This window comes from Nematolebias whitei, chromosome 13, assembly GCF_014905685.2.
Source record: "Nematolebias whitei isolate Nwh7 chromosome 13, NemWhi1, whole genome shotgun sequence".
Taxonomy (NCBI): Eukaryota; Metazoa; Chordata; class Actinopteri; order Cyprinodontiformes; family Rivulidae; genus Nematolebias; species Nematolebias whitei.
In genome coordinates, this window is record NC_056510.1 from 940,647 (window position 1) to 954,007 (window position 13,361).

The 13,361-nt window shown below is 44.8% G+C and overlaps 1 protein-coding gene across 1 annotated transcript in view; it reads right to left on the reverse strand.

Annotated features, from left to right (window-relative positions):
* Positions 1-2,814: 2,814 nt before the first annotated feature.
* The window catches only part of ndufa10 (NADH:ubiquinone oxidoreductase subunit A10), a 12,059-nt gene continuing 1,512 nt past the window's right edge, over positions 2,815-13,361 (reverse strand). Inside the window, exons 3-10 of the mRNA XM_037686201.1 lie at positions 12,078-12,293; positions 11,916-12,002; positions 11,433-11,554; positions 10,686-10,753; positions 10,514-10,568; positions 10,353-10,438; positions 10,155-10,263; positions 2,815-2,978 (exon numbers count right to left, since the gene is read on the reverse strand). Of these exons, the coding sequence (XP_037542129.1) occupies positions 2,910-2,978; positions 10,155-10,263; positions 10,353-10,438; positions 10,514-10,568; positions 10,686-10,753; positions 11,433-11,554; positions 11,916-12,002; positions 12,078-12,293 (812 nt within the window). The 3' untranslated portion in view covers positions 2,815-2,909. The remainder of the gene's footprint in view (positions 2,979-10,154; positions 10,264-10,352; positions 10,439-10,513; positions 10,569-10,685; positions 10,754-11,432; positions 11,555-11,915; positions 12,003-12,077; positions 12,294-13,361) is intronic.

Genomic DNA, 13,361 nt, shown 5'->3' on the forward strand with positions numbered 1-13,361 from the left:
AAAAGTGTGGATTATTGTAACCTGGATTAAAAGTGTGGATTATTGTAGTGAAGCCTTCGTGTTCAACCATGGACAGAGGCCTCATGTCAGTGACGATCATGTTCAGGATGTTTCAGTGAAGACAGCTGCTGCTGTGGTGTCCATGATGTCTGTCCATCATGAAGGATGTTGTTGTTTGTTGTTGTTTTCTGGAATGAGACAGTAAATATGTTTTATAGTATAATTTACAGCAACTCAAGAAATGCCTTGTTTCACTTACAGTGTTAGGTTCAGACAAAAGTAGCTAAAAGAGCAATTAAACACACACACACACACACAGACACACACACACACACACATAAAATACTTAATTCCACACATTTGAGTAGATGTAATAAATTACTTTAATTCCTGTTTAAATGCAAATCATCCTGCCATACCTGCAGTGTCTTCAGACTTTGCCAGCAAATTAAAGTTGAAGCTTAATCATTAAATTATTATCTTTGTGTTAGATTTATTTATAAATCACATTTAAACACTGATTGTACCAATTAAATTAAATAAAAAGTAACACACGTTCTCTATCACCGTCATTAATCAGAAAACAAACAAACAAACAAACAAACAGCTTCATCTACCAGACAGACTGACGTTACGTTTTCTCTCTTGAAACAGAACAAAGTGTTAAATTGTAGAGACTCACCTGCATCATGAGTTGTATCAGCTGCAGCTCCTTCCTCCTCCTCGTGACTCCCACATGTTTACGTTTCATCTCCGTGGTTCTCCCGTGTCGTCACTTTTCAAAGCTGCATGTTGCTCAGTTTTTATCTTTGTGAAGAGCTCCCACACTTTGGAGGACTTGGGTCGAACAGTTTTCGCTGCGTTGGTCATTTGTCAAATTTACTTCATTTCCTTTAAAAACAGCCTCTGCTCTCCTCCCCCCTCGCTCTGTTCAACTCGCGCTGCAGTTTTTTTTTCAAACTTTATTCAGTCAGTCAGCATTGACAATGAACTGCCCGTGAACAAAACGAAACAACTCCGCAGCGCCGTGAAAGATGCATAATCGCGCGACACAACGAATCGATAACGAAATTCGTTGCCAACGCTTTTAATCATCGATTTTTATCGATTTTATCGATTCGTTGTTGCAGCCCTAGATGAGAATATCATTAGTTACTTTCACCAGTACAGATTCAGTGCTGTGGTGAGCTCTGAACCCTGACTGAAACTCTTCAGATTATTTATTTGCAGAGGATCATGTAACTGACCGGCAACTATTTTCTCTAGAATTTTTTTAAGTTAGATTTTGGTAAAATTTGGTGATAGATGCAACAATCCCAAGACACTAACATCATGAAAGAGGAGCAGCTGGAGAAACAGCAGGAGCTGAAAGAGAGAATAGAGACGTTATGGAGTCAAAGTGCTCATTGGATCATGTGACCCCCAAAACTGGAAGAGTGGCTCCAGCAGATCCCAGGATCAACCTCCGAGATCTCTGTCCAAAAGAAGACAGTCCTAGGAACACATGATACTGAACAGAACCCTCAGAACACAGGTCTCTGGTAGAGGACCAGAGGTTGGAGTGGACCAAGTGGAGAAACAGGGAGCTCTTTTGTTAAATACTGGGTCTGAAAGGAGCCGGACTGGACATTGTTGGATTGTATACCTGGATTATTGAGCATGGACTTTGTTGGGTCTGAAAGGAGCCCTCACAGTATGATGAGCTGACAGCAGCGCTGCTTGTTTTCCTGACCTGCAGGCTTCAGGTGCTGCTTTCAGCCCAGACTGGTTTGTTGAGTTACAGCTTCATTTCCCACTGCCTGCTCCCCCAGCTGATCAGAGCAGCAAACTGCTCTCCAGAGCCCCCGTTAGTTCAGTGTGACTGCTCCGACCTGCTGTGGTGTCACTTCCTGCTCTGCCACTGGTGAACAAGCTGCTCTCAGCTGACGCTCCGGACCCACCCACAGCTTACTGGAACTTTTTATTTCTGCCGCTGTCGCCTGCCGTCGAAGGTCTTTAAACTGTAGCATGAAAGGAGGCGGGAGATATGCATTCTTTAAGGACCGCTCGGCCTTTAATTCCTCATAGCTCATCGTTTTATGGATGTGGAATAATAAATTGGGCCTTACAGAGTGGTGCGTTGACTGGCTGTGGGAGAGCCTGTGCAGCAGAGCCTGAAGGCAACATCAGGTCACAGCTTGTGTTTCCGTCCAGATGATGCTCGGAGAACTGGAAGCTTTGCATCATAAGGACCACCTTCTCAGAGTGGATCAACCAGTTTGCTGCTGACAACCAGAACCAGCTGATCACATGCTCAAGAAGGACCATCAGCCTAACAATGGATCATTAGCACCTGATGGCTGTTTACTGTTCACAGAGGGCTGAGTGATACTAGCAATCACAGCATTGTAAGAGGGGGACAGTTGAACCAGGAGGCTCCGCCCCTGTTTAATGATGGACGAATTCAAAAAGTGTTCAATACAAAAACAACTGGACTTTATTTATAACAGAAGACGTTTCTCTCCTCATCCGAGGAACTTTCTCAATTCAAAGAGCAGAGAGTGAGAGATTCAGGTTCAGAGGCTGAGTGAGATCAGACACACACACACATGTAGATTGACAGTTCACACCTCAACACCTAAACAGTAGGTCTTTGTTCCTCTAATTCACAGTCCCACAGTTTAATGATGGACGCTTTCTTTTCACAAAGATGGCCTCCTTTACTCCTCTCTCAAACCATCGTTCCTCCACGGGGAGGTGGGTTTGGACCTTCAGTGCTGCATGTATCTGCTCACAGTCCGGATGAGCTCGTGGAAGAAACAAACGTCTGAATCGTTGCATCTAAGTGTTTTTATTGATACATACATGTTATTCAGGCTGTACAACAAAGTGGCTGCTCAGCCAACAGCTGGAGGGACACTGAGGACGAGTCACTTCAGCCAGATGTGTTTGTCTCCAACATCTTCATTATAACCAGGAGCAAAATTCTTTCCCGGTAACTGCAAAACAAACAAACAAATGGATAAACACAATAAATTTACCACCACAGTCACAGTTTGTGTCTAAACTGCAGATTTTAGCGACTCATGTCCTAAAAAGACTTCTGTTCTGTCTCATCGTCTCCAGACTGTTGAGAGGACGCTGCAACACATTCCTCATGTCCACTGAAACGCCACCGCACGCCGCCGGCCTCGTTCGTCCCTCCGAGAGCCCGGCTCCGAGCAAAATGTCAGGTCACGGCCTCCAGTCGCGTTACGCAGCCCCATCCGTGCGGCGGGGCTGGGACAAAAACGTCTCCAGTCAATAAACAGAAAAGGTCAGACCCAAATGTTTCCCCATGAGAGCGACAATGCTAACAGCCCGGCAGAATATTCCACATCTGGCATTTGTAGCTACGAGATGTTCGATATTTCTGCTCAGGAAAATGACTTTCATTAAGTTGAGCAGGCGAAAGGTAAGAAATATAAAAAGACAGGCGTAAAAAGGACAGAGGACGTCCACACAGGACAGGCTGCTTTTTATACACTTCTAACTTTTAATAAGGTGATCAGCGCAACATCAAAAACTTATCCTGAGCCTGATGAAAGTCCAGCTCATCCAGAGCTGCTCTGGACCACAAGCAGCACCTTAGGAATGAATGTTTCAGTTCTCCCTCCTTAGATGCATTAATCTGTCCTCCAGCTCTAATGTTAAAAATCTTGGTGTTATTTTTGATCAGGACATGTCTTTTATCCCCCACATTAAAAACGTTACTAGAACCTCCTTCTTCCACCTGCGTAATATCACTAACATTAGAAACATCTGATCTAAAGATGATGCAGAAAAACTGGTCCATGCATTTGTCACGTCTAGACTGGACTATTGGAATGGTTTATTATCTGGGTGTCCAAATACTTCTTTAAAACGTCTTCAGTTGATCCAAAATGCTGCTGCCAGAGTCTTAACTGGAGTTACTGGGAGAGATCATATCTCTCCAGTTTTAGCTTCTCTCCATTGGCTCCCTGTCAAATCCAGAATAGAATTCAAAATCTTACTTCTAACCTACAAAGCCCTCAACAACCTAGCTCCATCTTATATTACAGATCTTATTGTTCCATATTTTCCTAACAGAGCACTTCACTCTCAGACTGCAGGTTTACTTGTGGTTCCTAGAGTTTCCAAAAACAGAATTTGAGGAAGATCTTTCAGTTCTTAGGCTCCTCTCTTGTGAAACCAACTTCCAGTTTCTGTCCATGAGGCTGACACATTGTCCAGTTTTAAAACTGGGATTAAGACTTTCCTTTTTGATAAATCCTATAGTTAGGGTCGGCTTGGGTTTCCTGAGCTGTCCCTTAGTTCTGCTGCTATAGGCTTAGACTGCTGGAGGACAAACTGACCACACTTTTCACTCTTCTACTGTCTTTACTTACTCTGCTCAACCTGTTTTGTTTTTGTTTGGACCTGGACCTATATCTGGACCTGGACCTATACCTGGACCTATTCCTGGACCTGGACCTATATGTGGACCTGGACCTATACCTGGACCTATATCTGGACCTGGACCTATACCTGGACCTGGACCTATATCTGGACCTACCATTCTGTGTTGGTCTGTCTCTCCTTCCTGTCCTCTCAACCAGCCGGTCAAAGCAGATGGTCTCTTGTCCTGAGCTGGTTCTGCTGGAGGTTTCTTCCTGTTAAAGGGAGTTTTTCTTTCCACTGTCTCCACTGTGCTTGCTCAGGATGGGAGACTGCAACGAAGCCAAGATTCATCTTGTCTGCTGGATTCCTTAGATAGAGAATTTTACCAACTGGATTTTATGTGAATGTTCCTGTAAAGTCCCTGAGACAACTTGGTTGTGAACTGGTGCTATAGAAATAAACTGAATTGAATTGAAACAGGACTAAAGAAGCAAGAGAGTCTGGTCCATAAAGACACCCGATGCCAGACAACACCTCAAAGGAGTTCCTCTCGTTATCCTCAGATCTCATACAACGGTTCTGAGTAGAGCCCGACCAATATGGAAGAGTCAGTAAAATTGAGAGGGTAAGGCTGATGCCCATAACTGACACACAGTAGTCCCTCGATTATTGCGTGGGTTACGTTACAGACACCCCCGTGATTGGTGAAAATCTGTGAAGTAGGGACATTATATTTATCTTAGTATTTATATTTACGCTGTCTGGCAAAAAAAAAAAAAGTCACCACCAAAAACAAAGTCACACACTAATGTTTGGTTGGAGCACCTTTAACTTTGATCACATCGTTCATTCTCTGTGTCTTTGTTTCAATAAACTTCTTCAACGTCACAAGATCCGTTTCATCCAGTGTTGAATTAATGTTTCTCCAACATCTTCCATTGATGATGAGACACTGGTCATGATGGTGCATCACTTCTCCTGCCTCTCTTCTGACCCTGATGCTCCATCACTCTGGAACAGGGTCAGTCTGGACTCATCAGACCACATGACCTTCTTCCATTGCTCCAAAGTCCAATCTTTATGCTGTCCAGTAAACTGAAGCCTTTTTTTCCCAGTAAGCCTCACTGGTTAGTGGTTTTCTTAACACTACCCAGCTGTTCTTGAGTTCCTTCACCTTGTGAGTGTTTAAATGTTCTTCCTGTCTCTGTGAACCACAGCCCTGAGTGCTGCTGGTGTTTTTCTTCCATTTGATTTCACCAAACGTTTAAATGATCACCGATCACGATCATTCAGGATTTATTTCCAGCCACATTTCTTCCTGGAAGACGATGGGTCCCCACTGTCCTTCCAGTTTTTAATAATGTGTTGGACAGTTCTTCACCCAGTTTTAGTTTCTACAATCTCCTGAGATGTTTCCTCTGCTTGATGCCAATGATTCGACCCTTCTCCAACAGACCGACATCTTTTCCACGACCACCATGAGTCTTTCATCACGTTGTTGAAGAAATGAGAAGCAACTCATTGGAGTTAAAGAACTTGTTGCAGCTGAAACATAATCGTCCGTGCAGTGATGATCCAGCAGGAGGCTCGGACCTGTTTGATCAGTTAAATCCAGCTGGAGACTTGTTTTTTGGTCAGGCAGTGTATATTAAGGCTTTATAAACCCTTCCCACACTCTTGCAATGTTCTTAATGTTCTAAACGCTCTGAAGCACATCTCCGCTCTCTGCCGTGCCCACTTGTTCGCTGCAATCACACTCATGCTCATCACCTGCGTCACTCCCAATCTCCCTCCTGCTGCACCTGTGCGCTGCGCTGCTTCAGCGCTCCCAAGTCTCTGCCTCCTGCCAGATTGTCTGATCGCCTTGTGCCTGAAGTATCCAGCATAGGGGTTGAACGAATACATCATTTTTAAACTCGACATTAACATAATAAAACTCGAGTAGAACTCGAGTAGTTGATGACGTCATAGGATCTAAAGATGCAAAAATAAATAAAACCGCAAAAAAAGTCATTTATTATTTACAAAAAAAAGTCCACCAAAAACATTGGCAGCAGATATTTTGCTCCTCCCATTTATCAAACTGCAAATAATTCACATGAAAACCAAAACTATTAGTTTTTATCATTAAGCTGCAAAAGTGAAAGAAACATGCAGCACGTCAAAAACAAAACTAAAACCAGTGGGGGGTCGACCCCCCCGCACCACCACCACCAGCTGTGGTGCACATTCAGTTTAGTTTTAGTGATTAATATGTTTATACATTTTTATTGGTTTAGAGATGAATTGTTTTTGTTTGTGAAACAAGGTCAGAGGAAGCTGGTTCTGGTTCGGTCGATTGGACCGGGTGTTGCACCATATTCTGTGACCTGCAACAGTGCATGCAACGTCGACGGTCACAATATACGGTGGCCACAGAATATGGTGTAACACCGGCTCACAACGAGCTCCAAACAGTCAGGAAGTTGATTCATTGTCTGTTTCCTTACGGTAGTTGAACCGGAAGATTCATCTTTAGTGAAATATTTCCATATTATTAATGCAGTTCTACCCGTTTGTCAAGACTGGACCTGCTCCGCTTCTTCCGTCTGCTTGGAGGAATCCATTTTGTAACCCGCGCCCGGTGCGGATCACGTGACACGATGACGTAACGGCGACGTAATGGTAAAATGGTAAATGGACTGTACTTACACAGCGCCTTTATCTTATCCAGACACTCAACGCTCTTTACAACAATCTGTGCCTCATTTACCCTTTCATACAGCTCTATACTAGATCTCTACAAAGCTAATTGAACAAATCATTCTGAAGAGACTAATCAGAGCTTTATCACATTCAAACACTGATGGGACACACATCGGAGTCTATGAGAGGTTCAGTGTCTTGCCCAAGGACACTTCGGCATGTGACTGTTGGTGGATTCGAACCCCCAACTCTTGCATTGGAGGACGACTGCTCTAACCACTGAGCCACAGCCGCCCACGTCACGACGAACACTCGACGTGAAATTACAAACCTCGATAAGCGTCTTAGGAATCGATGTGTGGATTACTGGAGTAGTCTGTTAAAGCCCTAATCTGGCATTCTTGTTCCTGCTCTCGTTTCTAAAGACTCGGTTCGGATCGCGCTTGATTATTTTAAATAAACAATCCATGCCGCTCGTGCAGCGCACTCAGGGATCAGACAGACGCCCCCTGCAAAGAGAAAAGAGGGGGTGGGGTGGGGGTCTGTCTTAAACCTGAGTGAGCCGCACTCACCTGTGCTCAGCCTCTCGCTCTCTTTAAATTTGATCATCTGTTCATCTCTGCTCCCTGAGCAGTAGCGATGGGGAAAGACAGACCCCACCCCCTGCCTCCTCCTTTCTCTTTCTGAGGCTGTCACAGCTGTGGTTACACATTCTGTTGCAGAAGCACGGTCTGAAGAGTCAGCTCATTTGCACATGTGCTAAAAACAATATTTCTGGGTCACACGGGTGATGTAGCGCCGTTTCACCATGGAAACAATTATAATACTGGTTTATAATCATTGTGCTTTATTTCAGTGGTAACTCTTCAAGTCTTCAAACACACTTCCCAACATGCGTTCACATTTTCTGTCCTCCACTATTCTCCATAAAGTTATCAAGTGTTACAAAATAGATATTTAACATTAAACGTTCTTCCTGTTCACTGTTAAACAGTCACGTGTGGTGAAGGTCTGATCTCGACCTTTGACCTCTCTAAGTGTCTTTAAGAATCTGTTGGACTCCTGGCAGGGACCAATGCAGACATGTTCCTGTTTTTAGTTTTCTACATTCACCTTAGAATCTAGATGTTTTTTTGTTACCTTTTCCTTTTAGCCATCCTGTTAAAAAAAAAACCTGTATTATGACTTTTTATAACTGTTTATTGTTGTTGTTGTTGTCATCATTCTTTGTTGAAATCAGGTCTCTCTTGTAAATGAGTCCTCGAGGCTCAATGGGATTTACCTGTCTAAATAAAGGTTGAAGGTCTGATGAGTGTCGACCGCAGCAGACTTGAGTTTTCTTTAAGTAAAGATTTCAGACAAACATTTCATTGAGGACGACAAAGATAAAGTTATTAACTGATATATTTTATGTCTACGTTAGATTTACTGATCTGGATAAAGTTTTACGAGACAATAGTCTATGCTATGCTAGGTTATCTAAACGTTAGCTTGCTAACGTGAGAGGCACGTAGTTAAAGACGAGCAGGTTGGAGCATTGAAGAGAATTTATTGTTGATTTATTTACAGATCAGTTCAAATGAACTCACCAGGCTCTGTTCAGTCAAATACTCTACACAGTTGCTCTCTGCTTCAGCTGTGCTGAAAGTGAAACGTAAAGTGAACGGCCATGACTTGAGAGTGGTCTTTACGCTCCCTCTGCTGGATACATTGTACAATCATGTCTTTTCCACATAAGGAGATGGCTGTTCCCAGTGCTTCTACTGGTGCATAATGGGACAATTATTACAGATACCAATATGTCCCAAAACGCTTATATCAACCTAAAATCAGCCTTACAGATATTTGGGAACAGCCTTCCCAAAGACTCGATCTCAACCTGAACTGAAAACTTGTGCACTCTGCTCAAAAACCCAGTCCATGACTGGAAACCAACAAACTTAATTCAACCTTAAGAAGAGTGGTGAAACAGGAGACAGAAAACCTGCGGTCCAGAAGACACCTGTCCAAACACTAGTTGTCAAAACGCCTCAGGCCGGGATGTAGACGCGTTGGGTTCGTTCAGAAATCACACTGAGGTGCAGAGAGGGGTCGAAGCCAACCCACCAAGGTGAGGTAGTAAGAGAGGGGTAATGATGGATGAATTCAAAAACAAAAACTGGACTTTATTTGTAACAGAAGACGTTTGGCTCCTCACCCCAGGAGCTTTCTCAATTCAAAGAGCAGAGTGAGGGAACCTGAACCCCTCACTTGTCTTGAACGTGTAGTGATTGCATCATGTCCTGGATGACTGAGAATCTTCAGCAGCATGATGGACAAAGCAATGCTGCGGATTAATAAAGTGATGACACGTGGTCTGCGTGACCACCGGCTCCAAGGATTAAACAGATTTATTACCGAGGGTCGATTGATGGAACTTTGTATTTACTTTAAATAATTATTTAACCACAGAAAGGATCACCAAACGCAGGTAGTTCACTTCTTTATAAACGATACAAAGCAGGCGTTTAACGAGTCTCGCTCCATGTCAACCCAGCCAAGTTCTGCTCCTCCCCTCTTTGCTCACTTTGTTTCTGAAAGCTCCCGTCTCTGCAGGACGAGGCTCAACCTGTGATTTAAGAACAACCAGAGGCAGCATGAACACCGACGGGACTGAGCGGCCATTTTGTGTCGACGTTTTGTGAAAGAGCCAAAAGAAATCCACGAGTTTTAACTTGAGAACCCACTTGGTGCTTCATAAAATATTTAAAGCTGAACGTTGTAAAAATCTTCCACACTGAAACGAGTAGGACGTTCATGGTGTCTTCTGATCACACCGTCTTCATTTCACTCAGTCACACAAAAGAACAGTTCAGAACTTTAAGCAGGTTGACTCGGGTCCTCTGGACGGACTCTTCTTCTTGAAACGTTTCATCTTTTATCCAGAAGACTTCTTCAGTCTGAGGAACTCCTCAGACTTCTAACTTTTCCGGAGGTTTTATCTCCTTGTTAACATTAAACCATCAGTTTACTAGACAGTTCATTTCTCCAGAAGTGGGCAAAGGTAAACAAGCTGCTGCACGCAGTAGCAAAGCATCATGGGAACTCACTGATTTGTAGGCGTGGTACTTCTCATAGTACTCATGAGCTCCGATGGTGATCTCAGGCAGGAACCTGGGGATTTGGGTCAGACTAGCCAGTTTTGACTTGTTCCTCGCTCTGAAAGACACACAGAGACTGTAAATCCTGATCCAGGATCAAAAGGATCCAGAACTTGTCATGAGAGCTGAGGTGTTCTGTGGACTTACATCATCCTCAACTCATGGTAGTTGATGTCCTCCTGTTCCAACCACGGCCCCTTTTCAAATTCCATGATTTCTATGTCATCCATCACCTGCAGGCGGACCACAGAGAAACAGGTTCAGGAAACATGTGGGCGTTTCTGGCTCGGTCTGGTACACACACTGACCATGTTTATATTCTGAGCTTGGACCACATCGTAGACCAGCACCTCAGTAGTTTCTCTGGAAGTTAGAAAAACAGACCGTCAGTGTTTAAATAACGAGTGCACTCACAGCTCGACAACACGGCAGCTTCCAGGATGGGACACACAAACCTGATGTCCCTCCCCGTCCACTTACTCAATGCTGGGCAGAAAAGACTTCTTGTAGGACTCCTCGATGCTCTTCAGATACTGCAGTGGTATGTTCTGCAGAGAACACATATGAGACTACATCATCCCTGCCCCATCAAGAAGTCCAGTTCCACCACCAGAACCTGGAACTTTAACTCCCATGAATGTTCTGAAGGCGTTTCCCCTGATTGTAACGTTTCTGGAGAAACATCAGCTCCTCCACCAAAGCAGCTCAGAACGTCCAGCAGAAGAGATGCTTGTGTTTCATGGAGAACATGAAGCGATGTCTGGATGATGTGTTCATATCTGTGGTCAGCTCACAGACGCAACAGGTCCAGGAGTGGAACCCAGACCTCACTCTCCAGCTCCTCCTGTGGAACACAAGCTGGTCCCAGTCCAGAGTCAGGGTCTGCCCCAGGTCTCCTTCCAGTGGGACAAGCCTGGAAACCTCCACAGGGAGGCGTCCTGACCAGATGAAGCACTTCATCCTCAACTGGAAACAAAGTTCCAGCTGCATCTGTACCATCAAAACGAGACGTGCTAAGCTAACATGCTAAGCTAAAGGGCAGAGTTACTCCACTTCAGCTGCATAGCTTCTGTTAGCTAACAGCTGCACTAGCTAACATCCGCTTTATTAAAAACCAGATGGACGAGCTGCGGACCTGGACAACATGGCAGCACGAGACCCTCAGAGGAGGGCGGTGCTGAAGCGCAGCTCTGACATCAGCCCGGCAGTAAATGAACGGCGTCGTACCTTTCCGCTCTGCTTGAGCTTCATGTGCACGTCTTCAGCCGGCAGGTCGATGTAGATGACGAGGTGAGGAGGGAGGAACTCCGTGAGGCTGTTGTGTTTGGTCTCATTGTAGTGCTCCACACCTGTAAACCACACAACCTATGAAGAAGCACTGGGAGTCATGAGACCACCTGAGTCCAGTCCACACCACCTTCACCTTTCACTTTATGATCCGAGCTGGTTCTGACCCTAAATGTTACCAATCAGCTTATCTCAGAAACTTTGACACATTTTATTATGACTTTTTTTAGGAAAGGTCTGTCTGATTGATTGATTGATTGATTGGAAGCCCCAACGTGTTTTCTGTCTTTCTTTTTAGTTTTTCAGACATTCAGACCTGGAAAGTACAATCCATGGCTCTGCAGGCATTTTAAGGCCGTGCAGGAACCCTGTGACGTGGCTCATCTCTGCAGCGTTGTACCTGGAGACAGGTTAGACACTTACACTCCTTCCTGATGTAGCCCTGCTTGAACATGGCATCCAAGAAGACCATGTCACTGAAAGCGGACCGATGCAGGACCACTCCTTGGCCTTAGAAACAAGAAGAGACGTTTCATCATCACCAAACTCCTGTGTGGTTGTGCAGAAGACCGGGCTCGGTGGTACCTGTGGACAGCAGGTGTTCTATAGCATCAGCGTACTGCAGCAGCCTCATCATGTACATCCACAGCTGCAGCCTGTAGCTGTTCCCGTCCGCAGCTTTGGGCTCCAAATAGAACTTCTCCAGACTGCACATCCCGTTGTAGTCCACAGGGAGGGGCTCCTTCTCCCCGTTCATCTTGTCCATGTAGAAGGTGTCCACCTGGGGCATGTAGAGCATCCCTGTGGAGACAGACAGGTCCTCACTGAGGGGAAGGGGCAGCAGCTGAGCGTCCACAGCTGGCCAATGTCTCCATAAAAAATATCAATAGGATTTGTTTGAGACATGAGAATATTTTGATATAAACGATATTAGACTTGAAAATCCGCCTGCTCTTCTTTCTCCCATGTGGCCCCCCTCCTTGAATACAAACCCACACGGACCCCTCCTCCTCCCTCCAAGTTCTGCTGGCTTCCTGCTTCGAGGTGGGCGGGGCACGTTTAGCATAAGAAGGAAACAGGGAGATATGAAGAGCAGCTAAAGTGCTGAACAAAGAGAGGAACTTCTTTCAGAGACGGTTGTTTAAAGTGTCAGACAAACGTTGTGCACACAAACCAAACGTCAGCGCTACGAACCTTTCCATCATTTAAAACAGTAAGAAGCTGCAGGTCCGACAGGCTTCAGCCTCCTTCCTTGACACGAAGCACGGCTCAGGACTCATTTAGCCGTGCTGACCCTGAGAGGACCAGAGGTGGTGCGACATTAAACCACTGGACCATCATATGGCTGAAGACACGGGCTGAGCCATATGATGGTCCACTGCTCCTCCTCCACCTCCTCCTCCTCCTCCTCCTCCTCCTCGCTGAATACAAGCAGCCCCTCACTGCTGCTTCACACACTAACGTGACGGAGCTGCAGCTGAAGACAATTATTATTTAACATATGTAAATAAATGTCTAAAAGACAAACGTTAATATTTATAAGTAGTTTATTTTTTAGACATTTATTTTGTAGAGTTACAGCTGTTGTTAATAAATGTGCCCGTGGGACAACTGGGACAAAGCTTTGACTCAAATATATTTTTGTTCTTACTTTATGGAAAGAAAAAAACGTTGAGATATATCGTCATTTTTCTTTAAATAATGAGATATTAATTTTGGTTCATATCGTCCAGGCAGGCCTAGAGTGGACACACGAGAGTGGACAGACGAGAGTGGACAGACGAGTGTGGACAGACGAGTGTGGACACACGAGTGTGGACAGACGAGAGTGGACAGACGAGAGTGGACAGACGAGAGTGGACACACGAG